Raw genomic sequence first — 27,930 nt, forward strand, 5'->3', positions numbered from 1 at the left:
GAAGAAACTGTCTGTCTCCTGTTGTCACCTAACATACTGTTCTTTTGGTGAACTAATTCAAATCAGAAAATTCATACAAAATGTTGAGGACCCATAATGTGGCTGAACGATATATTTTTCTTTGATTCAAAGCATTCCCAGGTTGAGAGCAAAATGGTCGTGCATCATTCAATCCCAAACTAGGATGCATTGCAGTTCATAGCTCATATCAGAATTCATTAAGGATGTCCACATTTGAATGATCAACACATGTTTATATGTTACACAATAACTACCTGTTTTTAAGGTTTCTACAAGTAATAATGTAATACCCATCACCCTATTTTCCCCATCGATAGAGATGGGCAGCCCGCTAGTTAGCTCGAGCACATGAAGATGCCTAACAACCAACAAGGAATCTCCAGTATGTCTGAAAATTCTATATATCTACAGCATCCACTGGAAGAGAAGTAGCCCTGTGAAGTGAGTTTGGGAGCAAGGCCCTTGTGTAGAAACTCTTGGCAGTGACATTTTGCTCTGAGCCACTACTTTCATAAGCGGAACCACAGTCAAGAGCCTTTTGGTTTGCACAGTTCTTTGCGACATCAACAGGAAAATATGAAGAGAAATGCTTCTCAGAGGTACACGACTTCTGCAGAGCTTCATCGCTTGCTTCCTTCAAGGGGGTTGAGATGGATGACAACGAAAGTCCTCTGTCGTTCTTTTCTTTTTCTTTATCAAAATTGGGAGTTGAAGATTTTGAGGCGACTCCTAATTGTTGGTCTCTAACTTCTCTCAACTGCATTTGGTACTTGGCCTTGAGCCACCTCAGTTCCTGCCTTATCTCATTCTCGCAGTCCTTTGCATAGCCACTAGCTGCTGAATGATCCTCCAATAGGGATCTGGTTGTGCTCCCACTGTCCACAGGTATACCTTTTGCATCTGTTTTAGGTTGCTCATCGTCGTATTTAGGTCCATCATGCTGTCCCCAGATATCAGTATACTGCATTCCTTTGGATTGACTTGATGCTGCTGATTCACCTTCTGAAACATATTGTTTAGACCCTTTGAACTGGTACATGATCTCTTCGAAGCGGCCATGGACAGCTGCACATCCGCGTTGAGAACACTGAAGAACCTGCAGGTTCTTGGTGCCAGGACCGTTTGGAGATATGTAGTCAATAAGTGAGCCATTCAGAGCACAATTTTGACAGTAGGTAGTATTTGTGCAACTGGGAGATTCTTCCCCACATACTTCCCTCTTCCACTCTGGTACAAGTGAAGCAATCTCATCATCTATCATATCTGCTATTGCGTTGACATCTTGGTCAGTAATATCCAGCTCGGCCACCATTTCAATAGCAACGCTAAGTGCAGTGTCAATCTCAATGTCGAAATGGAAGTATATATTTCGAATCCGGCCTGCAAATAGATTAGGAAGTGAAACTAAGGACAATTGAACTGATTAAAAGAGAGAGAGTGCCATGAAGAAACCTTCTTTATCTGCAATTCTGAGCCTCAAAAATATGCCATCATCTTCCCTTCTCCTCCCATTGATGGTAATATTAAGATTGGCCAAGTGCTTATCATATTGACCCGAGAACAGATCATTTGGCTCACATTCAGCTGGAAGGTGATTCGAATTATGCGAAGGTTCATAGCCATTGATCAAAGAGTTGCTGCCGTTGTGATTTCGTAAGAGAGGTTGTCTCAGAGGAGGGCCTACAAGTTCAAAATCTCTGCAATACCCTATCGGCCTCAAATCACACCCATAATCATCGATTTGGAGAAAAGGATCGTTCAGAAGCAGGTTAGCAGGTAGCCTAAGTGACGCTGTCACCAAGCATTTCTCAACAAATTTTCGTACCTCAGGGTCCCCAACTTTGTACAAGGCATCTGGTTTTTTCCCCTGTCCACAAAATGTATCAAGTTAATGGACAGATAACCAAATGTCAGAAGGCAAAAATTGAGAGTTCTGAGGCACTACAGATATAACTTTCTTGTAGATCTGAGCGGGGTGATTGCATTCACTGTATGGATATTCAAAGGTCACCATTTCCAAGATGCACATCCCAAATGAATATATGTCAACTAACTCATTGTATTCCTCAGCATAAACCTCTGGTGCCATGAACTCTGGTGTTCCTGAGATGAAACATTGGATACCCATAATATGAAACAATCCCAAAATCAATTCAATCTACTGGAAAGTTCTGTTTGTTAAGTGGAATCCTATATGCATGGAATGCCCATCAAATTTGCAACTTTGTAGCCGTAATGAATATTTGATCATTTTATACGAGAACCTGGAACTGTTCCAACTCACCAACACAGTGGACAGCATGGGATTTATGGAGGATTGCAGCGAGGCCGAGATCGCCAATCTTCACTTCGCCTTGGTGTCCATTTATGAAAATGTTGTCACATTTTAGGTCTCTGTGGATTACGGGGGGCTCATGGCTATGGAGATATAGAAGGCCTTTCAGGATCTGTCTACACCAATACTTTAGTGCTCTAATGTTGACCCTCTTGTGTTTTAGCCTATACCTACTCGAACAATTGAAAACGAGAATTACCCACATCAGAAAATCAGGAACAGGAAATACCCAGATGAAGAAATCAAAGAATTTGAAGTTTCAGAAGATCATTTAACTGTCTGAGAGTGCCAGAAGTGAACATTTCAGTCACAAAGTTGATGTTCCTGTTGGAAGTATCAATCCAAGACGTGTAGAGCCTCATGATGTTGTCGTGTTTTAAGGTCTTGAGCAGATGAATTTCACAATACAACCTCTCAAGATCTTCAGGTCTCTGCTGGAAATCATAAAGCTTTACCTGGTTCCAGGCTACTTCAATCCCTTCATACTCGTCAAACGCTCTGTAACTACACCCCAAAAAGTTCCAGGAAAATAAAAAAGAATAAACAGAAGGAGAGAATGCCATAAAAATGGCAAGAATTGGGAGGAAAAAAAAGAAAAGAAAAAATGACAGGAAAAAGGTTCATACACAGTCTTTGAAGCTCCTTTCCCAAGAATCTCATTGTACTGCAAAAGAACAGCAACTTGGGACTCAAATTATAATCGAATATGAGCAGAAAGTGAACCAAAAAGAAAGAGAAATTAAGCAATGGGCAAGCAATACCCGTCCGTATCTTCCTGTAGGATCAACTTCAACAAACTCGGAGTAATCCGGTTCACGGGCGGAAACACCATTCATTCTTTGTTTGTATTACTGGTTGATATCTCTTGTACTTAAAATTTATCACCCTGGAACGTCTCTTCTGTGCTTTTGAAGCAGAGAGAGAGAGAGAGAGAGAGAGAGAGAGAACTAGACTGCTTTTTGTCAAAGAAGAGGCTCCAGTAAGTCCACGAAAAGGACAAGGTTTGGCTCAACATGACCCGGACAGACAAGAAGGCAAAATATTAGGCTAACCCCATAGACAACTCATAAAATGAAAGACAAGCACCGTTCCCCTTCTTCCCGTCTTTGTCCAGTTTCTATCTCATCACAAACGCTCTGTCTGTCTCTCCCTCTCTCTCTCTCTGAAACAACTGGGGTACTGAGACTTGTTAGAGCCAACCAAATGTCACGCAGTAATACCTTATTCTCTGGCGCTGGAGGACAGGTGGGCATGTGGGATTAGCTCAATGGGATAGAAGAGAGTCACAAGACAGCAAATGAAAATGTGAAGAAAGCCCGTGCGATTGCCAAGTTGTTGAGTAGCTTTAAGCCTTTGAACTTGGAGCTTACACATACGCACGCACATCTGTAAGAAATTGTTAATTAATGCCTTGAAAGCATGTTGCTTCAGTATTATATAGATAGAGAGATAGATAGATAAAGATACATACCAGTAGATGGATATGCTTTTTGTTTTTTTTTTGGGGAGCTAAAAAACAACAATGAATTATTTGACACTAACGCACTATTTTATTTTTAAACTTATAGACTGCATGGTAAATGATTCTATCTAATAATTGGCATCAAATTTAACACATGAGACAACATGTTTAGGAAGTAAACAAAAAATGTCATTTTTTTATATATTATATATATATACACGTGTATATATATAATATATATTTTAATATATATAATATTTTATAATAAATAATATAAATATATTACATATATATAATATATTTAATATGTTTATATAGGGTTATAAAATGGTAAGGGGTGTTTTAATCTTTTATTTTGTTAAATACATTCTTAAGTTAATGAGAAATTTGGATTTCTAACTCTCAATGAAAATTTTTTTGTGAAAAAGTTATTTAAAAATTATTTTCGAGAATCTTATTTCTTAATATTCTTTTTACAAAAAAATTATATCAATATGAGAATGTAAATTTTCAACTTAACATTTTTAAGAATTTTAAAATTTCTCTCCTATAAAACGTCCCAAAGTGATAGATTTACTTGATCTTGCCTTTTAACTTTATTAAAAGAAAAAAATAGAATGATACATTGTGAAATAAAATAAAAAGTAAAGAAAGTATGTAAATGTTGTTATTTAATTTTTATTTGAGAAGAATAACACATAAAATGGTGTTATATAATTTTATTTTATTTGAACAAAGAGTAAATTGGGATGTGTTCTTTCTTGATCAAGAAAGAATGATCGGAGAAGGGGTGCAGGCTTCGACGATGGATTCGTTCGGGGGGTTGGCACCTGTAAACACTCCGATGGTTTAGTAAATAAAAGAGTAAGGAGAAACCGTGTATCAACATGTTATAGGGCAGAACATACCATGGCTCTGAAGAGAGCTGGTTAATATAGGAGGAGGAGATGTCTTTTTGCATGCATGCGTCGTGCGTTTGCAGGTGATGAGACTGATTATCCAACGCCGGTGGAAGTTCCCATATGGTAGTATGGTGGTGACGGAACCCTCATTAATGTGGATGTGATCTGTCATTAATGAGGGCAAGATCTAAGGTGTCCACGTGGATATCCAATGGAATTGTAATGATGTCGTGACAGGTTGACATTGGGTTAAGACTGTGTCCAGAATGAGGACCAAGATTAGGCCTAAAGAAATGGTCGAGATTGAGCTGGACGGTCCAGGATGATATAATAAAAATAAAGGGACAAATGCATATTTATGCTTTAAACTCTTATATATATATTTTATGAAACTTAAACTTTTTAAAATTTCAAATATGCCCCTGAACTTGTAAAATCGTTATATTTAAACATCTTTTAAGCATTTGCACAATACATGCCTGCTTTCAATGCTTGAGGAGCAAAAATCAGCCGACGAAGTCCAACAACCAAGCGAAGCAGCAGAGAACAACATTGGCACCAGCACCATTTCAAAACCTTTCTTGTTCTTGAATTATTGAGGAAGCATATAATGACATCCACGTTGCCGTCAACATTTTCTTTATCAAATTGGAAGATAATTAAAATAAACAATAATCTAAAAGAAAAAAAAAAAAAAAGGAGAAGAGGCAAATGGAATAGAGTGGGTTTCATAAAAAATTAAGGAGTTTATAGGGTCGGATGAGGAATGCCACAGAGTTTGTGATGACGACGGGGTAGAGTCCAAGACTTTCAGAGAATTGTGCAGAAGAGAAATCTTGGTGAAGCTACGAATATGGTAGTCGGATGAAGGATTGAGATTGATTTTTTTGAAGTTGGGTTACAAGGGAGAGGAAGACTACAATGTGAGTTTCTTTATGGCTCTGCCACAAGTGTTGCATTGCTTAATGAATGGGACTATGGCGTCCGTTGCAGCAGCGAAAGAGAAGCTATTGAGGCGAAGTTTAGTTTGTTTAGAGAAGAGGTTGACAATGGTGCTAGTGTCATTATTATTTTGTCGACAATTGAAAAAATAGAGAGGGTTTGAAGCAATGTTGGTGTCGTTCTCTACTGTTTCATTGTTTACTACTTTGTCTGATTATTGGATTTCATTGACCATTTTTGCTTCTCAAGCATTGAAGACACTAACGTGTGTTGCAGATGTTTAAAAAGTGTTTAAATGTAGCGATTTTGTAAGTAAAAAAAAAATATTTGGAATCTTGAAAGATTTAGAATTCTAAAAAAAAAAAATTAACAGTTTAGGGAAATAATCGCGCATTTACTAAAAAATAAAGTTATTTTATTCTTAAAAGATAAAATATATTTACTAATATGCCCTTTTTCCTCTGTAACTTCCTTCCAAACTTCGGGTTAAAGCATTAGAAGGGAAGAAATTATTCAGACTGGCAATCGGAGTCCTCGTACGGCTCGTGCATGATTCTCCATTTTTGGGATAAATGTATATTTTAATGGACCGAGATGGGGCCCACCAACATCGTCACGGGTACAAGCCCAACGAGACGACAGTGGGCCTCGTAATTCCCAGCCCACTTTGGACGCTCTCGTCGGCGCACGCAAGACTGTGCAGATTTTGAGATTTTAAATTATATAAATTTTAAAAATTAAATAGTGTTTAAGTTAATAATTTATTTAAATAAATATTTTTTAAAAATATTAATTAATAATTATATATATAGTTTAAAAAAATTAATAAAAAGATAAAAATAAATATATTATTAAATAATATAAATAAAAATTATAATTTCAAATAAATATATTAATTATACATTAATATATATATAATAAACGAAATTGTTAAAGATAAAGCAATAGTGAGAGGAGGCGATGGACGACGGAGACGACGAATTGAGGTGATGGTGATAGCTGAGGTGTCAAGAGCGATTAGAAATTAGTTTGGAGGTAGTAAAATTAAAAAAGATAAGATAAATAAAAAAATATGTAAATTATATATGTATGTTTAGTTTGAAAATAATTAAGTAATTTAATTAGTTAATAAAAATAAAATTTAATAATATTTTTAAAAAAGTTGGAGAGTTTTTGTCAAATGTTAGTAAAAAACTTTTAAATTTAGTACTATTTAAATGATTGAATTTAGCTAAATATTTTTAAAAAATAAATTACATAAGTTATAAGTTAAATCAATAAGTTATAATTTAGCTTATAAGCGGTCAAACGCAAAACCCCCTCGTAGTTGGTCCACTCTATACTTTTCCGGCCGACAGAAAAATCCGACGCCAACACAGCCACGTGCAACCGCACAACGTTGACGGGTCTCTCTCTCTCTCTCTGTCTCTCTGCACATATATCCACACAAACGTATTCTTCTGCATCCGAAGTTTACATATCACTATCGAATTGCATTTTGAGATGGGCTCTAACGATGACGACAGCAAGAGGCCGGCCATTATGGTGACCAACGACGACGGAATCGATGCAGCGGGTTTGCGAGCTCTGGTTCGAAGCCTCGTCTCCACCAACAAATACGAAGTCCTTGTTTGCGCACCTGATTCGTGTGTTCTCTCTACGCCACTTCTCTCTCACTCTCTCTCTCTCTATGTATACACGCATATGTATTCGAACTGCATTTGTGTTCCATGTATGAATTCCAGTCGTTTCTGCATGTGATCGGCTATGGTTTTGGCAAATTTGAGCTTTGATCTTGTGAACCGTGGCTTGGAAGTTGAAGTTTTAGGTTTAAGGCGGTATTAATTAGATAACTTGCAGCTAGTAGGACCGCCTCTATATTTTCATCAATACCGTTTTCCCCAAAAATCAGAAATCCATTAAGCGTTGTGACACAAGGCATGGTAATTTAAACAATTTTTTTTTTTTTTTAACTTCAGTTCGAATTTGCATCTTTGAATTTTGTGTCTCGTGGAAGACAAAAATAAAGAAGACTGGAAACAGTGATCTAAAGGGCTACACCTTCAAAAGGGTTAAGTTGTCTCATACAACCCAATCTCACATCTCAAGAACTTAGCTCTGTGAGTTAGGAAGATGGAGTGCTGATATTCCTATTCTTATTTTAAGTCAATGACTAGGGGCAGGAAGATTTACCAAGCTGACTTATACAAGATGACAATAAAAACAACATAATTTCGCACTTTGCTAATTGTCTAGCAAATTTGGAAGCAGTATTGATGTGTTGGCTGCTTTCATGGACGTGTAATACATGGTGGAAGAAGACACGTGTATATTGGCAAGTTTGCAGAACAGGATGAGGGGGAGAATATTTTCTTTTCTATAAATATTTAGTTGCAGCCTTAAGAGTACTTATTCTGCATCGACATCCTTTACCATGTCCAAGAATTACTGTTTCTTATATAGTTTTGTGTCTTTTTTTGTTTGTTTGTATTTATTCCTTTTCCAGGGAAAAGTCTGCTGTTAGCCATAGCATTACTTGGCAGAATGCTGTTTCTGCTAAGCAAGTCAGCATTGATGGAGCAACAGCTTTCGCAGTTTCTGGTTTGTTCCAACATCTACATCTTTTGAAACTTTTTTGACTTTGAGCTTTTGTGTTCTCTCTCTTTTTCTGTTTTTTCCCCGATTATTCAAGAACTAACATAAGAACTCAAGTCAGAGAAAAGGTATAAAATACCAACATGCAAAGATTTTTTTTTTTTGGGTCTTTTTGTTTTTGGTTTATGAAAGGTACCGAACCCAATTTGCTACCAAGCATTTGATATTGATAGGATGAAAAGGAAAGACTGAGCGTTCAGAAGATAGGGGTAAGCAATTGAATGGATTCACCTAAAACAGACAACAGTGGGCTCGGTTAGGAAGGAGACACTAATGACCTTTCTAGCTTATAGCTTGTTTTACTAGGCCTGGACCTAATGGAAAGCTTTCTTCACACATTAACAAGATAGGGGTTGGCAGCCCTGCTTATCTTAAAAAAAAAAAAAAAATGACAGCCCTGTTGGTTAGTAGGGTTGCACTATCTCTCTACTCTGGCTGTTGCTTGTTTTACTAAAAGCGGACCTCATGGTGAGCTTGTGAATTATATTACTCTAGATTATTGCTGCTAACATAGGCAAATATCTGGATATTGAGCAATTGATCCAATTGAATTGCACAAAACTAGTCTCATGACATTGAATACTGCATCAAACTTTTTGCACAGTTTGCATTGCTATCTGCCACTAGGTTTATTTAATGAAGTGGTTAAAATTTTATTGCTGATCTGCTCATAATGCAAAAAATATCACTAATTTTGTAATTTCAGTTGCCTAATTTTTATTACCCAATTTCTCTGATACCTTAATTTCAGTACATATTAAATTAAATATTATTTGCAGGAACCCCAGCTGACTGTACTTCTTTGGGAATCCGGTCAGCACTCTTCCCTTCGAAGCCTGATCTGGTTGGCCTTTCACTTCTCTGTTGTACGAAATGTTTAACTTCTTTACAGAGGCTATTCAATTGAATCCTCAATCATATATTCTCCTGTCATGCTTCCATTTGTTGGTGCACATGTGACTGGTTATATTTCTGCTTTGTCTGGCATCTGAACATAGATCCATGCATTGGAACTAATGCTCTGATATTGACTTTATGTTTATTGCTTCCAGAGACCAATACATTGAATTGCTTCTATTGGATAACCTGCTTCCTTATCATTATTTAATGAAAGGTCTCTTCTCTAAATTGTGGTGCAATCCATCTTTCTTTGTATGACTTGGTATTTCAATTCTTTTTACAGGTAATCAGCGGCATTAACATGGGTAGCAACTGTGGTTATAACATGTCAGTAGCTTCTTCTTGATGCTGCCTTTGCTCCTCTATGATTACATATCTTGTGTTTCTAAATTCAATATGTTTTGTTTTGACTTTTGCAGTCCAGTATACATACATACATACATACATACATACATACATACATATATATATATATATATATATTAGTGGAATACCTCCTTCAAGTTTATTTATATTGAACTATACAGAATGGAGCATGTTAGTCTAGCTACATTTATCATATTCTAGGGATTTTCTTAGACAGTGTTGATGAACAGTCTGGTTCTCTCATTTGTGCCTTAAAACAGTATGAAATGAAGTTCATATTTGGTTGAGTTTATGGTCCAAACTTTCTGTATTTGAAGGAAAATAATCTAGGCTTACGAGACAGCCATTGCGGTGACTGAAATTTCTATGCATATAAACTGCTCTTAACTTCATTATTCTTCCTGTTGTATACACCAAGGGGCTTTCTTGTAGCTGTACTCACTGGATCTCACTTGAATTGCAGTGTTTACTCGGGGACAGTTGCTGGTGCTCGGGAGGCCTTCTTCAATGGTGTACCTGCTCTCTCTTTATCATATAATTGGTACATTGACTTGCTCCTACACTCATACGCTTCATTTTAGGAAAAAAAAAAAGTTTCTTAAATCAAACGTGACTTGAAGAATGGAAAAAATGAATGTTTTATTAAACTAACTTGAAATAAGTTGAATGTATACTTTACTCTTATTAGCTTGATCAGGTTTTTAGGTAACAAACTTTTCATGGTCTTCCCTTTCAAACATGCCAAACATGGGTCAAAGTTATGTGAAAGTGCACTTTCTCATTTATCACACTCTGGCCTTTAATTGAATCTCTTTTTCTGGGCATTGACTGTTGATTGTGTGCGACCAAGTTATTTCTTGAAATACTTTTTCTTCTTCTTTGTTTCTTTTCTTTTCCTTTTATTGTCTTGGATGGATGATGATTATTTCCTGATGGTTATTTTGGTGATTGACATTCAGGGTCGGGGGTACAAGTAATACGGATGATTACACACTGGCTGCTCAGGCTTGTTTACCCATTATAAATGCCATGTTGGCTGAGATCAAGAACAAAACATTTCCCCAAAAATGTTTCTTGAATGTAGATCTTCCTACAAACGTTGCAAATCATAAGGTGAATCACATACTAGCATGTAGATGTTATTGTTGAATCATTTGCTTAAGAAATTTTGAAAATTTGCAATATTAGAATCTAAGCAATGCATTATATCTTCCTGTTGTGGTGGAAGGAAGGTGGCTTTCTTATATATATATATATATATCCAGGTGCCTTACCTTGCTTACTTCTGAAGCAATGGCAGTCTGCATATCCATGTCTTGTTATGTGTCTGTATCCGTGCTATGGAGAATGCCAGTGGCATATTTGTTTTCTGTACATAAGTTTTGCCGTTGGATGCATGCATACCAGGAAAGGAATAAAATATGGTTTTTGCAATTCTTCATCAAACTGGATATTGCCATAGTTTCAAACCTTACTACATGGCATTACACTGTAATATAGAGGGCTTATCTAGTTTGTGGTTTTAATGAAACTACTTACTCTCAATGAAAAGTAACAACTGCAATTTATTTTGATGGCCATCCTGGGTTTCAAGTTGTGGTTTTACTGTAATCTCCGGTTGTCCTACAGGGGTTTAAGTTGACCAAGCAGGGCAAAAGTATAGGGAAAATGAGATGGAGGCAAGTTAATTCTGATATGCAAGGCGGAAAAATGCTGTCAACAATGACAATGGAGACAAATTCATCATCAAGCACTGAGATTGATTCCTCAACTAAGTCACAGGAAGATCTTTTTTTCAAAAGAGAAGTGAGTCTCTAACTCTTCTCCAGCTGCCTAGTTTTTTTTTTTAAATATTTTCTGTTATCAGAAATACAAGTTATCTCTCTGGGAAAATAAAACAATATGTGCTTAAAATTTCGGGTAAAAGTCAATCAAGTCCCTATACTTCCAATTTCATCAATTTAGTACTTCAACTTGGGTAAACATCATTTAAGTTCTCTTGCTTTTCAATTCGGTGCTTGAAGTGTGAGGAGGTCAAAGTCAATTAAGTTCTTTTATTGTCAATTGAACTAATTTAGTGTCCTGACCCCAAGGGCATAGGAGTAATTGTTCTATTACATGTATTTTTCTTTGTTGTACCTTAGGCTGTTGTAATATTGTACCTTCTGTTAGTTACTAACTGAAAGGATATAACAGCCTAAAGAAGTAGAGAATGACAGCTTGTGAATGAATTTGAATTCTGTTTCTCTCTCTTAATTCTCCTAATTCTCCCTCCTCCTGTTTTCTCCCTCCCTTTCTATTCTCTCACTCCCGAATTCTTCCATAATTCCATTCTACATCCTTGGAAAACCCTAGGAATGTCACATTTAGTTGTTGAACTTTTTAATAATTATTAATTTAGAGCAACGCTAATACTGTATGTTGCAATTTAATAGATCTTATGGCATGGCACTCTCACACTGTTAATAGCTAAGGTGTATCCTACATGGTGTAGTGACACAGTTAAAAGACAAAAAGTGTGTGTGTGTGTGTGTGTGTTAGGCACTGGCATTTTAACCACACCAGGTGTCTCAAATCTAAAAGAGGAGGGGGAAAGCCTACAGAACTTTCCATTCTCACCTAAATCTAACAAATACTTGTCTTTAGAAAAAAACAAAACATGGTCAGATAAGCAAGAATAGTAGCAGAAAGAAAGAAAAAAGGTGTCAGGTGTTATTTATTTCTTTTCTGACTTCTGACTAATGTAATATTGTTGCTTTATACAAGCACATGTCAATTGTTGATGATTCTGAAGCATGACATCATAAGTTTGTTAAATTGAGACAGATAACGTTAATGGTTGCACTAGATTGATGGTTTTCAAGTAGTTAAAAAGCTGAATTAATTAAATTGAAAGTTGGATGACTTGATTGACTTTTATCCCAAAGGCACACAATTGACTGAATTGAGGGTAGAAGACCTTAGTTGATTTTAATCCCAAAGTTCAATCAATGAATTGATTAAATTGAAAGTAGAACCAGCTTTGACATTTACTCTGAACTCCAAGCACTAATGATTTTGTTTTCTCTACTTGTTTTATATCCCTCCATCTGCTTTATATATATATTTTTTGTTCTATATCCCTGATCTTTATTATTTTAAAGGAAAACTCTTTTTATTATCTTTTAGGTAATTGGAGCATACGTTGAAGATGATACAGATTCTTATTTTCTCCAAGAAGGATATGTATGTAATATTTCTATTGGTGAAGTTATTCTGGATTGGATACCGATGATTAACATGATGGTTACTTTTTTTTTCCAGATAACTGTTACTCCTCTTGGTGCCCTATCTCCTGCAGAGATAGAATCCCAGGCATACTTCAAAGAATGGCTTCCAGGTGTAGCCGAACGCTTTTCTTCTTCAGCATTATGATGGGGTGAGTTTCCTCTTGTGTAAAAAAAAAAAAAATAATCTGCATATTGTAGTTTCTCCTTTGAGACGCATCTTATTAAAGTTGGAGAAAGAATATTATTAACGGCATTTGCTTATATTTACTTATTGAAAATTTCATGATAGATTGGATTCATGTTCTTTTAACCAATAAATGTTGTCATTTTTATATCAATAACCAGTATTTTTTATTTATTCATTTTGACAGTATATATTTTCTATTTGCTTTTCAAATATTGGATTTTTGTTTTCCGAGTTTCTACCTTCTGGAGATTGGTGAAGGTTTGCACATTTCTATCATTTATGTTGTTTAAATATATGATTGCCTCCATGAGGTTGTGCGTGTTGAACCGAGCAGAAGACTAATAAACAGATTAAACAAACATTTTCAGAATCCAAAAGAGCTTCGGCAGAATAGAAACCATTCACACACTTACGCAATAAAATGAAACGCAAGCAAAACCAGAACGAAAATAAAACAGGAATAGAAAGAGGACACCAAGATTTACCGTGGTTCACCCTAAGTAGGGCTACGACCACATTGAGCTCAGGAAGAAAGAGCTCATTGCACTATATCGAGTAGGGTTACAAAATCCGAACATACAAACTGTACATCAATGGTTCCTCTAACAAAATAGCCTCTCAATCATCAAATATTGATTAGAAGCAAACCTAAGAACCAAAGATTACAACGAGAACAAAGAGCTACAAGAATGAAAACGTTGCTCACCCAAAAGAACCCTTTACTGATCGGTCTCCCTCTCCCCTTTTCCTTTCTGCGATATTTCGTCTACTTTCCATCCCGAGACACTGTAGTATTTATATGAGAATCGAGCGGCTGAGATTTGATCCGATAAAGGTAGCATCCACGGCCATAAGATGATCGTATAACACGATTAACAAAAAGCCAACAAAGGACAATCAAGAGGCGTCGGGCAGAGGAGCAGCCTTGATGGTTGCCAAGTGGCCCTCCATCAGCTGTCCAAGATGGGAAGCTGAGGTTGCCAACTTTGCCCTCCAATCAAGACGGCACCGTTTTTTGATGCTTCACACACAACAGTGCGGATACTGCAATTGGAGAATAAGATACTTCTTTTACAAGATTTAAAATGTTTACTTGTCTGTCTTTTGTTTTCTCTCGAGTAGAAAATGCTGCCCACCATTCTTTTAATAAGCAAAACTATATATTTGTTAGTGAGGTGCTGGGGGTATCATTCAAATACATCAAAGAGGATTTACAGGTCAGACTTGTACCTACTATATAAGAAGATGGCAATTTTGACACTCATTGAAAGGTGATGTTCCAAGTGGATATCTGTGGGCAATTTGGGGGACAAATGCGTCCATAATGGGAACATGGGTTTCCATCTCTTGAACAAACTGTGTTTATATTATAAGTTTAGACAATAATCAATTATAGGACAAAAATAAAATTCCTGCCTCTTTTAGACATTCTATTTTCAACTACTTGCATGACCAAAACTCTCAACTTGATTTTGAATGGAGCTCTGTATAATAGATGGTCAAGATTTTCTATTGGTACTTCTGTCCTATTATGTTATGTAAAAGATAATTTCATGATATTTCTTGTATAATAGAAATGTTTGTTTCCATGCTTTTCACTCTGTTAGTTTTACAATTGAAAATGGGTAATACTGCAATGCATTATTGTTAATTTTGGGTTCAATGTTCAAAAACAAGAGAATAGATTATTTTGCTCCTCCCTGTGATACTTAAAATTTCTGGTTATCGATCGTACTGCTGACGCTCAAAATACTGTGTTTTGCAGCGGAAAAGGGTTTTCTATCCTATTTATTTTAAAGTCATTAGGTGGATGGATTGCAGCATCATTCCCCCTTTGCAGTGAATTTTGAGTTTTCACGACGTTGCATTTATTTTCCCACAGGCATACTTACTAAGGCACCTGCGAACCTTTTATTCCAATGGTGGTGAAACACCAATTCCTGTAGCATTTATGGATTTATTTACCCAATTAACAGTGTATTTGAATAATTCACAAATTATGATGCTGTCTCACTCACAGCAACCGATTATGAATGAACATTTCCTATCTCTGCTAGTCGGATGTCATTTTTCAGAAATTTGGCAAGGTAGAGTAGGCAAATTCTTGGTTCACCTGCATATCAGGTAGATCAATGCCAGTTTGTTTTATTAATAAGATTGTAGATAGATGGTAAATGAACAACATTAATAAGATAAAAGATATGGAATCTCCCCAGGTGTGGAGAAAATGTCTATCGTAGTCGTCGTCAAAGTTCTATCATGGAACTCCTGTGAGAAACAACATTTAGTTGATTGTCACAAGTTTGAAGAGTGTCAATTTATAGAATGTCTTGGATGAAAAAGTGATCATTTGTTTTTGTTGATACAACAAATAACATGTGGTTTCAAGTTAATGTTGTAGAAAAGAATTGACAAAAAAAATGGAGGTGGAAGAATAATATCAATATATTCTATACTTGGTAGCTAATAGACGTGAAATTTGAGCTTAAATACCCTGAAGAAAAGTGAAAAGAACATTACCTTCTTATCCAGATTATCTTCTTCATCTCTATTGGGTGTGGCAGAATTGGAACACTGAACAGTAGATCGTTTTTGCTCCCTGTTAAGACAATTTTCTTCTTTCCTCTTAGATCATGTACAAATTTACAAAACAGAGGACTTAGTTTTTGTATCTAAAAATGGGAGGGGCGGTTGTGGTTTAAATTTACTTTCTTGAATTGGGATTTTCCATTTTCATCAGCGTTGATGGTTTTTGTTCTCTCTAGTCCCTTCACATGGCACTAGTCCCTTATTATTTCAGGTTAGTATATATTTCAGGCACTTCAGATTTTCTCTCTGTTGTAGAATCAGTCAAGGAGCATCATTAAAAGGCCCTGGACATGACATGAAAATGAAGGTGTTTGTCCCATCCATTCTTTGGTTTTCACAGGTCAACCTCCTCAATTCGTCTGCCACCTCAACTGCTGGAAACAGACAAACCAGCAACCAGAATCCAAAACTCTTTATACTGTTCCCATTTTACTTGAAATATTTGGGCACATGTAGAAAAGTATAACTCTTCATTTGTACAGAACTTAGAAAAAAGAAAATTTTATGCCACTGAAGATATTAGAATTGGTATTTTGGCCTGAAAGGAAGTACCGCAAATAGTCCTATCATTTGGGGTAAACAGTGTAAAGGAAATTATAGTTCTATTCCATAGAAATTGTTACTGTAGGAATCCATTTTTGATTATTTGCTTCATTCCTTGAACAATCATTGTTAGCTAGAGGATATAGGTGTGTGTATCAGTGTACTGTATCCATTTAGAAACTGCCGTTAGATTGTAAACATTCCATGAGCTGTTGACGGAAGTGTGTGGAATCAGTAGAAGCCAGAAAAAAAAAGAAGTCAAATAACTTAGAAATACATTATCTATGATGATAAGGTTATTGCTTAATTACAGTATGATTAATAGCTAAAAGTTCAGTGTGTTGCTCAAATTATAAAAATGCAGTTATTACTGCACCATCTTTTTTAGTCATATTTTTTATGCAAAAATGTTTATTGAATTATAATTTTAATAGAAGGTTTTTGGATTTACAGGGTGTAACCGCCATTTGTGGACCTCTCGCCGGCGACCATTGTGGTTTCGTCGCTAGACTTCGAAGAGTCCTTAGAATTCAAGGACTTCTCGTCGTACCCGCGAGCCTCGTCCCTCCTATTCGACCCTTCGTCGGTCCCATCAACGGCCAAGATAGGCTCTTGCTCCCTTCGTCGGTCCCATCAACGGCCAAGATTGGCTCTTGCTCCTCCTCGCGCTTCTCCTTCCGTCCAAACATCGGGTTAAAGCATTAGAAGGGAAGAAATTATTCAAACATGGCAATAGGAATCCTCTCGTACGACTCGTGCATGATTCTCCATTTCTGGGATAAATGTATATTTTAATGGACCGAGATGGGGCCCACCAAATCGTCATCAAGGTGATTGACGGGTACAAGCCCAACTGGATGACAGTGGGCCTCGCAATGCCCAGCCCACTTTGGACACTCTCGTCGGCGTACGCAAAACGCTGTAGTTGGCCCACTCTATAATTCTCCGGCCGACAGAAAAATCCGACACGCACCTGGCGACGCGCAACCGCACAACGTCGACGGTTCTCGCTCTGTCTCTCTGCACATATATCCACACAAACGTATTCTTCTGCATCCGAAGTTCACACGTAACTATCGAATTGCATTTTGACTGTACCGTCGCCGCCTGAGATGGGCTCTAACGATGACGACAGCAAGAGGCCGGCCATTATGGTGACCAACGACGACGGAATCGATGCAGCGGGTTTGCGAGCTCTGGTTCGAGTCCTCGTCTCCACCTACAAATACGAAGTCCTTGTTTGCGCACCTGATTCGTATGTTCTCTCTACGCCACCTGTGTGTGTGTGTGTGTGTGTACACGCATATGCATTCGAACTGCATTTGTGTTCTATATTTGAATTCCAGTTGTTTCTGCATGTGATCGGCTGTGGTTTTGGCAAATTTGAGCTTTGATCTTGTGAACCGTGGCTTGGAAGTTAAAGTTTTAGGTTTAAGGCGTTATTCAAGTCCTGTTATTTGCATTCTGATAGGTTGTCTTAGACAATTCCTTGCATAGTCTGTCAACTAAGTTTTTCTTTCTTTTTTCTTTTTCAGTTAATTAATTAGATATCTTGCAGCTAGTAGGAACGCCTCTATATTTTCATCAATACCATTTTCCCCAAAAATCAGAAGTCCATTAAGCGTTGTGACACAAGGCATGGTAATTTAAACAATTTTTTTTTTAACTTAAGTTCGAATTTGCATCTTTGAATTTTGTGTCCCGTGGAAGACAAAAATAAAGAAGACCGGAAACAGTGATCTAAAGGGCTTCTTCACCTTCACAAGGGTTAAGTTGTCTCATACAACTCAATCTCACATCTCAAGAACTTAGCTCTGTGAGTTAGGAAGATGGATTATTAGGCTGCTGAAGTGCTGATATTCCTATTCTTATTTTAAGACAAAGAATAGGGGCAGGAAGATTTACCAAGCTGACTTATACAAGATGACAAAAAAACCAACATAATTTCGCACTTTGCTAATTGTCTAGCAAATTTGAAAGCAGTATTGATGTGGTTGCTGCTTTCATGCACGTGTAATACATGGTGGAAGAAGACACGTGTATATTGGCAAGTTTGTAGAACAGGACGAGGGGGAGAATATTTTCTTTTCTATAAATATTTAGTTGCAGCCTTAGGAGTACTTGTTCTGCATCGACATCCTTTACCATGACCAAGAATTACTGTTTATTATATAGTTTTGTGTCATTTTTTTTTTGTTTGTATTTATTCCGTTTCCAGGGAAAAGTCTGCTGTTAGCCATAGCATTACTTGGCAGAATGCTGTTTCTGCTAAGCAAGTCAGCATTGATGGAGCAACAGCTTTCGCAGTTTCTGGTTTGTTCCAACATCTACATCTTTTGAAACTTTTTTGACTTTGAGCTTTTGTGTTCTTTCTCTTTTTCTGTTTTTTCCCCGATTATTCAAGAACTAACATAAGAACTCAAGTCAGTGAAAAGGTATAAAATATCAAAATGCAAAGAAGTTTTTTTTTTGGGGGGGGGTCTTTTTGTTTTTGGTTTATGAAAGGTACCAAACCCAATTTGCTACCAAGCATTTGATATTGATAGGATGAAAGGAAAGACTGCGTTCAGAAGATAGGGGTAAGCAATTGAATGGATTCACCTAAAACAGACAACAGTGGGCTCGGTTAGGAAGGAGACAATAATGACCATTCTAGCTTATAGCTTGTTTTAATAGGCCTGGACCTAATAGAAAGCTTTATTCACACGTTAACAAGATAAGGGTTGTAATTGGCAGCCCTGCTTATCTTTAAAAAAAAAATGACAGCCCTGTTGGTTAGTAGGATTGCACTATCTCTCTACTCTGGCTGTTGCTTGTTTTACTAAAAGCAGACCTAATGGTGAGCTTGTGAATTATATTACTCTAGATTATTGCTGCTAACATAGGCAAATATCTGGATATTGAGCAATTGATCCAATTGAATTGCACAAAACTAGTCTCATGACATTGAATACTGCATCAAACTTTTTGCACAGTTTGCATTGCTATCTGCCACTAGGTTTATTTAATGAAGTGGTTAAAATTTTATTGCTGATCTGCTCATAGTGCAAAAAATATCACTAATTCTGTAATTTCAGTTGCCTAATTTTTATTACCCAATTTCTCTGATCCCTTAATTTCAGTACATATTAAATTAAATATTATTTGCAGGAACCCCAGCTGACTGTACTTCTTTGGGAATCTGCTCATCACTCTTCCCTTTGAAGCCCTGATCTGGTTGGCCTTTTGCTTCTCTGTTGTTTGAAATGTTTAACTTCTTTACAGAGGCTATTCAATTGAATCCTCAATCATATATTCTCCTGTCATGCTTCCATTTGTTGGTGCACATGTGACTGGTTAAATTTCTGCTTTGTTTGGCATCTGAACATAGATCCACGATGTCCACATTGGAACTAATGCTCTGCTATTGACTTTATGTTTATTGCTTCCAGAGACCAATACATTGAATTACTTCTATTGGATAACTTGCTTCCTTATCCTTGTTTAATGAAAGGCTTCTTCTCTAAATTGTGGTGCAATCCATCTTTCTTTGTATGACTTGTTATTTCAATTCTTTTTACAGGTAATCAGCGGCATTAACATGGGTAGCAACTGTGGTTATCACATGTCAGTAGCTTCTTCTTGATGTCTCCTTTGCTCCTCTATGATTACATATCTTGTGTTTCTAAATTCAATATGTTTTGTTTTGACTTTTGCAGTCCAGTATATATATATATATATATTAGTGGAATACCTCCTTCAAGTTTATTTATATTGAACTATACAGAATGGAGCATGTTAGTCTAGATACATTTATCATATTCTAGGGATTTTCTTAGACAGTGTTGATGAACAGTCTGGTTCTCTCATTTGTGCCTTAAAACAGTATGAAATGAGTTCGTATTTGGTTGAGTTTATAGTCCAAACTTTCTGTATTTGAAGGAAAATAATCTAGGCTTATGAGACAGCCATTGCGGTGACTGAAATTTCTGTGCGTATAAACTGCTCTTAACTTCATTATTCTTCCTGTTGTATAAACCAAGGGGCTTTCTTGTAGCTGTACTCACTGGATCTCACTTGAATTGCAGTGTTTACTCAGGGACAGTTGCTGGTGCTCGGGAGGCCTTCTTCAATGGTGTACCTGCTCTCTCTTTATCATATAATTGGTACATTGACGTGCTCCTACACTCATACGCTTCATTTTAGGGAAAAAAAAAGTTTCTTAAATCAAATGTGACTTGAAGAATGGAAAAAATGAATGTTTTATTAAACTAACTTGAAATAAATTGAATGTATACTTTACTCTTATTAGCTTGATCAGGTTTTTAGGTAAGAAACTTTTCATGGTCTTCCCTTTCAAACATGCCAAACATGGGTCAAAGTTATGTGAAAGTGCACTTTCTCATTTATAACTCTCTGGCCTTTAATTGAATCTATTTTCCTGGGCATTGACTGTTGATTGTGTGCGACCAAGTTATTTCTTCGAAGACTTTTTCTTCTTCTTTGTTTCTTTTATTTTCTTTTTATTGTCTTGGATGGATGATGATTATTTCCTGATGGTTATTTTGGTGATTGACATTCAGGGTCGGGGGTACAAGTAATACGGATGATTACATACTGGCTGCTCAGGCTTGTTTACCCATTATAAATGCCATGTTGGCTGAGATCAAGAACAAAACATTTCCCCAAAAATGTTTCTTGAATGTAGATCTTCCTACAAACGTTGCAAATCATAAGGTGAATCACATACTAGCTTGTAGATATTATTGTTGAATCGTTTGTTTAAGAAATTTTGAAAATTTGCCATGTTCGAATCTAAGCAATGCATTATATCTTCCTGTTGTGGTGGAAGGAAGGTGGCTCTTATATATATATATATATATATATATATAAATATCCAGGCACCTTACCTTGCATTACTTCTGAAGCAATGGCAGTCTGCATATCCATGTCTTGTTATGTGGCTGTATCTGTGCTATGGAGAATGCCAGTGGCATATTTGTTATCTTTACATAAGTTTTGCCGTTGAATGCATGCATACCAGGAAAGGAATAAAATATGGTTTTTGCAATTCTTCATCAAACTGGGTATTGCCATAGTTTCAAACCTTACTCCATGGCATTACGCTATGTGGTTTTAATGAAACTATTTACTCTCAATGAAAGTAATTACTGCAATTTATTTTGATGAGCTTCCTGGGTTTCAAGTTGTGGTTTTATTGTTATCTATGGTTGTCCTACAGGGGTTTAAGTTGACCAAGCAGGGCAAAAGTATAGTGAAAATGAGATGGAGGCAAGTTAATTCTGATAAGCAAGGAGGAAAAATGCTGTCAACAATGACAATGGAGACAAATTCATCATCAAGCACTGAGATTGATTCCTCGACTAAGTCACAGGAAGATCTTTTTTTCAAAAGAGAAGTGAGTCTCTAACCCTTCTCCAGGTGCCTAGTTTTTTTTTTTTTTAAATATTTTCTATTATCAGAAATACTAGTTACTTGTCTGGGAGAATAAAACAATATGTGCTTAAAATTTCGGGTGAAAATCAATCAAGTTCCTTTACTTTCAATTTCATCAATTTAGTACTTCAACTTGGGGTAAACATCATTTAAGTTCTCTTGCTTTTCAATTCGGTGCTTGAACTGTGAGGAGGTAAAAGTCAGTTAAGTTCTTTTATTGTCAATTTAACCAATTTATTGTCATGACCCCAAGGGCATAGGAGTAATTGTTCTATTACATGTATTTTTGTTTGTTGTGCCTTAGGCTGTTGTAATATTGTACCTTCAGTTAGTTACTAACTGAAAGGATGTAACAGCCTATAAATAGGCTAAAGAAGTAGAGAACTCCTAATTTCTCCCTCCATTCTTTCTGAATTCTCCCTCCTCCTCCTGTTTTCTCCCTCCCTTACTATTCTCTCACTTGAGTTCTTCCATAATTTCATTCTACATCCTTGGAAAACCCTAGGAACGTCACATTTAGTTGTTGAACTTTTTAAAAATCATTAATTTAGAGCAACGTTAATACTGTATGTTGCAATTTAATAGATCTTATGGCGTGGCACTCTCACACTGTTAATAGCTAAGGTGTATCCTACATAGAGTAATGACATAGTTAAAAGACAAAAAGTGTTTTGTGTGTGTGGTAGGCACTGGCATTTTAACCACACCAGGTGTCTCAAATCTAAGAAAAGAGGGGGAAAGCCTACAGAACTTACCATTCTCACCTAAATCTAACAAATACCTGTCTTTAGAAAAATAGAAAAAAAAAGGTCAGATAAGCAAGAATAGTAGCAAAAAGAAAAAAAAGGTGTCAGGTGTTATTTATTTCTTTTTTGACTTCTGACTAATGTAATATTGTCGCTTTATACAAGCACATGTCAATTGTTGATGATTCTGAAGCATGACATCATAACTTTGTTAAATTGAGACAAATAACGTTAATGGTTGCACTAAATTGATGGTTTTCAAGAAGTTAAAAAACTGAATTAATTAAATTGAAAGTGGGATGACTTGATTGACTTTTATCCCAAAGGCACATAATTGACTGAATTGAAGGTAGATGACCTTAGTTGAGTTTAGTCCCAAAGTTCAATCAATGAATTGATTGAGTTGAAAGTAGAACTAGCTTTGACTTTTACTCTGATCTCCAAGCACTAATTATTTTGTTTTCTCTACTTGTTTTATATCCCTCCATCTGCTTTATATATATATATATATATTATTTTATATCCCTGATCTTTATTATTTTAAAGGAAAACTCTTTTTTATTATCTTTTAGGTAATTGGAGCATACCTTGAAGATGATACAGATTATTATGCTCTCCAGGAAGGATATGTATGTAATATTTCTATTGGTGAAGTTATTCTGGATTGGATACCGATGATTAACATGATGGTTACTTTTTTTTTCCAGATAACTGTTACTCCTCTTGGTGCCCTATCTCCTGCAGAGATAGAATCCCAGGCATACTTCAAAGAATGGCTTCCAGGTGTAGCCGAACACTTTTCTTCTTCAGCATTATGATGGGGTGAGTTTCCTCGTGTAAAAAAAAAATAATAATCTGCATATTGTAGTTTCTCCTTGAGACGCATCTTATTAAAGTTGGAGAAAGAATATTATTAACGGCATTTGCTTATATTTACTTATTGAAAATTTCATGATAGATTGGATTCATGTTCTTTTAACCAATAAATGTTGTCATTTTTATATCAATAACCAGTATTTTTTTATTTATTCATTTTGACAGTATATATTTTCTATTTGCTTTTCAAATATTGGATTTTTGTTTTCCGAGTTTCTACCTTCTTCAGATTGGTGAAAGTTTGCATATTTCTATCATTTGTGTTGTTTAAATATATGATTGCCTCCATTAGGTTGTGCGGATACTGCAATTGGAGAGTAAGATACTTCTTTTACAAGATTTAAAATGTTTACTTGTCTGTCTTTTGTTTTCTCTCGAGTAGAAAATGCTGCCCACCATTCTTTTTATAAGCAAAACTATATATTTGTTAGTGAGGTGCTGGGGGTATCATTCAAATACATCAAAGAGGATTTACAGGTCAGACTTGTACCTGCTGTATAAGAGGATGGCAAGTTTGACACTCATTGAAAGGTGATGTTCCAAGTGGATATCTGTGGGCAATTTGGGGGACAAATGCGTCCATAATGGGAACATGGGTTTCCATCTCTTGAACAAACTGTGTTTATATTATAAGTTTAGACAATAATCAATTATAGGACAAAAATAAAATTCCTGCTTCTTTTAGACATTCTATTTTCAACTACTTGCATGACCAAAACTCTCAACTTGATTTTGAATGGAGCTCTGTCTAATAGATGGTCAAGATTTTCTATTGGTACTTCTTTCCTATTATGTTATGTAAAAGAGAAATTTCAGTAATATTTCTTGTACAATAGAAATGTTTGTTTCCATGCTTTTCACTCTGTTAGTTTTACAATTGAAAATGGGTAATACTGCAATGCATTATTGTTAATTTTAGGTTCAATGGTCAAAAACAAGAGAATACATTATTTTGCTCCTCCCTGTGATACTTAAAATTTCTGGTTATCGTACTGTTGATGCTCAAAATACTGTGTTTTGCAGCCGAAAAGGGTTTTCTATCCTATTTGTTTTAAAGTCATTAGGTGGATGGATTGCAGCATCATTCCCCCTTTGCAGTGAATTTTGAGTTCTCAAGACGTTGCATTTATTTTCCCACAGGCATACTTACTAAGGCACCTGTGAACGTTTTATTCCAATGGTGGTGAAACACCAATTCCTGTAGCATTTATGGATTTATTTACCCAATTAACAGTGTATGGATGCTGTCTCACTCACAGCAACCAATTATGAATGAACATTTCCCATCTCTGCTAGTCAAATGTCATTTTTCAGAAATTTGGCAGAGTAAGCAAATTCTTGGTTCACCTGCATATCAGGTAGATCAATGCCAGCTTGTTTTATTAATAAGCTTGTAGATTGATGGTAAATGAACTACATTAACAAGATAAAAGATATGGAATCTCCCCAGGTGTGGAGAAAATGTCTATCGTAGTCATCATCAAAGTTCTATCATGGAACTACTCCTGTGAGAAATGACAATTGGTTGCTTGTCACAAGTTTAAGAGTGTCAATTTATAGAATGTCTTGGATGATAAAGTGATGACGTGATTTTGTTGATACAACAAATAACATGTGGTTTCAAGTTAATTTTGTAGAAAAGAATTGACAAAACAAATGGAGGTGGAAGAATAATATCAATATATTCTATACTTGGTAGCTAATAGATGTGAAATTTGAGCTTAAATACTCTGAAGAAAAGTGAAAAGAGCATTACCTTCTTATCCAGATTATCTTCTTCATCTCTATTGGGTGTGGCAGAATTGGAACACTGAACAGTAGATCATGTACAAATTTACAAAACAGAGGACTTAATTTTTGTAGCTAAAAATAGGTGGGGCGGTTGTGGTTTAAATTTACTTTCTTGAATTGGGATTTTGCATTTTCATCAGCGTTGATGGTTTTTGTTCTTTCTAGTCCCTTCACATGGCACTAGTCCCTTATTATTTCAGGTTAGTATATATTTCAGGCACTTCAGATTTCTCTCTGTTGTAGAATCAGTCAAGGAGCATCATTATCATTATTATTTCTTTAAAGTTTTGGATACTTCTAAAAGGTCCTGGACATGACATGAAAATGAAGGAGGTTGTCCCATCCATTCTTTGGTTTTCACAGGTCAACCTCCTCAATTCGTCTGCCACATCAACTGCTGGAAACAGACAAACCAGCAACCAGAATCCAAAACTCTTTATACTGTTCCCCTTTTACTTGAAATATTTGGCACATGTAGAAAAGTATAACTCTTCATTTGTACAGAACTTAGAAAAAAGAAATTTTTATTCCAATTAAGATATTAGAAGTGGTATTTTGGCCTGAAAGGAAGTACCACAAATAGTCCCATCATTTGGGGTAAACAGTGTAAAGAAAATTATCGTTCTATTCCATAGAAATTGTTACTGTAGGAATCCATTTTTGATTATTTGCTTCATTCCTTGAACAATCATTGTTAGCTAGAGGATATAGGTGTGTGTATCAGTGTATCCATTTAGAAACTGCCGTTAGATTGTAAACATTCCATGAGCTGTTGACGGAAGTGTCTGGAATCAGTAGAAGCAAGAAAAAAAAAAGTCAAATAACTTAGAAATACATTATCTAAATTCTAAAGTTCACAATGAAACAAGAAGAAAACGAGAAACACAAAAATTAATATAAAACCTGCTATGTAACTTATGTACATGACTGAAAACCTAGCATTTTGTGCTCGTGATCTCTGTGTGTATGCATTCATTTTATTGATGTAAAAGGAGGTGTATTGGATTCCACTAGTATTGACCACAACACATGCACATCTTCACAGGGGCAAGACTTCACATCCTCATATAGAAGGTATATCCCTCTCCCTGAAAAATTATTAGCAAAATGCAGTTATATGCAAGAAAAGATGAAGCAGTGCTCTTTAAAAGTATATACTTGGGCGCGCGCGCGCACACACACACACATTTATATATACATATATATATATATATAGAGAGAGAGAGAGAGAGAGAGGGGGGGGGGGGGGAGGGGGGGAGAAGAAGGAATAGATACAACAAAATGTGAGGAAAATATTGATCTTTCTAGTATTTTCCAGCAAAGAGAAGAGTTATATGTGGGAGTTGACCGAACACATACTCTTCTTGTGAGATGAGTGCAGGCGAAACCATAGCTTCCTCAATGGAGAGATGAGGGATTGGAGCCACCCCATTTGGAGAGATGTAATTCTGGCTCATAGTAGGTGAAAGTATGGAGGAAATAGGAGAAGGTGAGAGAAAGAGAGAGGTGGCTTGCTTAGGAGCAGGGTGAAGTTCAGGTCATTGTTCTTCTTGAAACATTTTACATTCCCTTGGTGGCCAATCATGCATATTATCATCACATTTGCTCTTCTGGTGCAATGTCTCTTTCACACCCCTTTTCTCTTGTAGAAGAAGGAGCCAACCCCACCAATCACCATTTCTTCTATTCTTTCCTCTCAAATATATAATCCTTGTGAGTGAGTTGTGACAGAATCTGCTGCATATATTGGGTTTCCACTGTGCATTATCTAAGTATTGAGATAGACCTCCCTTCTTTGTTTTCTATCTTTTGCCTTATTATATATATTTCTTTCTTTTTGGTCCACCTCTTGTGTTTTAAGAAATCAGAGCTCTGTTTGCGTCTGCCACAAGCATCCATCTCCTACCTCTGCTTATAAGCCAAGATGAATTTCAAGATTCTTAAAAGAGTTCAGTTTGGTTATAGTTTCTGTGTTATTACTTTTGCTGTTTTATTATTTTGAAACTGGAAATTATAAAAAAAATAGAATTTCCTTTGTGTTCATATAATTCTTATTTTCATACCTTCACAGTATCTGGAACCTCTTAATTTAGGTCTGTTTTGAGAGAATTTGTCGAAAAAATGGAAATTATTTTTGGAAAATGCATTCTTTTGGGCTTATTTGGTCTTAAAATTAAAAAATAATTTTCAAAAAATTATAACGAAATGGTCCCTGATTTTTTGATAGGATAGAGAAGATGACTCGCGAAAACTATAAAATCATTATTATATTCAATAAAAGAATAAATTAAAATGTTTAATAACTTAAGAACACATATTAATATCAAAATGATTTTGGTGACATGCCTACCAAATCTCATGGAAAGGCCAAGGCATGCTTCTGCTTCCTTCTAACATTTGAAAATTTGTCTTTTGATTTCAGGAGCTGAGAAAATTTAAGCGTGTTTGGGCTTTGGTGAATTAAGGCCTTCCATCCAGGCTCACAGCCCATTGGACAAAGGGCATGATTGCTGGAGAAGACCACAAAACAGAAGGCAGAGATTCCCTCTTGGGTTCTTACCATTGGTGTTACTATTGTTTGGTTCAATTTCTATTCCTTCCTGTCGTTCCAGAACTTTTATCCTCTAAAAATATATAAAACCTGACCCAATTTAGAGTATATTTGGTAGTCTTTATTTTTTTTTTTAATTTCAGTTTTCATTATTAATTGTCCTTTTTAAATTTGAAAACAAAAAACAACTATAAAAATAAAATAAAAATAAAAAATAAAAAATAAAAAATAAAAAATAAAAAAATGCTTTTTATTGGCTGGATATTATAACGGGGCTTTCATTTATGATTTTTGTTTTGTTCTGTTTGAATTGCAATCTGAAGAAAGAGACATGAACAGGTTGATTGTTGGGGTCTAAT

General features: G+C 35.9%; 2 protein-coding genes, 1 long non-coding RNA gene and 1 pseudogene across 6 annotated transcripts; 2 read left to right on the forward strand and 2 right to left on the reverse strand.

The window, feature by feature from the left end:
- Positions 1 to 85: 85 nt before the first annotated feature.
- LOC127800637 (probable serine/threonine-protein kinase WNK9) lies at positions 86 to 3,501 on the reverse strand. Of its 2 annotated transcripts, none has more exons than XM_052335360.1 (7): positions 3,118 to 3,501; positions 2,983 to 3,020; positions 2,633 to 2,860; positions 2,306 to 2,526; positions 1,976 to 2,124; positions 1,474 to 1,888; positions 86 to 1,401 (listed from the first exon to the last, which is right to left on the reverse strand). In XM_052335360.1, exons 1-7 carry the CDS (start codon positions 3,190 to 3,192, stop codon positions 419 to 421), a joined length of 2,109 nt encoding a protein of 702 aa, XP_052191320.1. In that variant the 5' UTR covers positions 3,193 to 3,501; the 3' UTR covers positions 86 to 418. The 2 variants fall into 2 exon arrangements, with proteins under 2 accessions (XP_052191320.1, XP_052191319.1); XM_052335359.1 differs by having other exon boundaries at positions 87 to 1,401; positions 1,967 to 2,124; positions 3,118 to 3,499.
- Positions 3,502 to 6,981: 3,480 nt separating this feature from the next.
- LOC127799451 (uncharacterized) lies at positions 6,982 to 27,814 on the forward strand. 3 transcript variants are annotated; one of them, XM_052333493.1, is made up of 10 exons: positions 6,982 to 7,308; positions 8,169 to 8,263; positions 9,097 to 9,161; positions 9,501 to 9,544; positions 10,047 to 10,124; positions 10,543 to 10,696; positions 11,213 to 11,389; positions 12,752 to 12,808; positions 12,887 to 13,001; positions 27,443 to 27,814. In XM_052333493.1, exons 1-9 carry the CDS (start codon positions 7,166 to 7,168, stop codon positions 12,995 to 12,997), a joined length of 924 nt encoding a protein of 307 aa, XP_052189453.1. In that variant the 5' UTR covers positions 6,982 to 7,165; the 3' UTR covers positions 12,998 to 13,001; positions 27,443 to 27,814. The 3 variants fall into 3 exon arrangements, with proteins under 3 accessions (XP_052189453.1, XP_052189454.1, XP_052189452.1); XM_052333494.1 differs by lacking the exon at positions 27,443 to 27,814 and adding an exon at positions 16,625 to 16,774; XM_052333492.1 differs by lacking the exon at positions 27,443 to 27,814 and adding an exon at positions 14,805 to 15,094.
- On the forward strand, positions 17,132 to 24,515 carry LOC127799452 (uncharacterized; annotated as a pseudogene).
- LOC127799453 (uncharacterized) lies at positions 25,837 to 26,562 on the reverse strand. Its single transcript, XR_008022629.1, has 2 exons — positions 26,380 to 26,562; positions 25,837 to 26,108 (listed from the first exon to the last, which is right to left on the reverse strand). It is a non-coding gene; the product is annotated as an uncharacterized LOC127799453 (long non-coding RNA).
- Positions 27,815 to 27,930: the final 116 nt, after the last annotated feature.

Source organism: Diospyros lotus, chromosome 4, assembly GCF_014633365.1.
Source record: "Diospyros lotus cultivar Yz01 chromosome 4, ASM1463336v1, whole genome shotgun sequence".
NCBI lineage: Eukaryota > Viridiplantae > Streptophyta > Magnoliopsida > Ericales > Ebenaceae > Diospyros > Diospyros lotus.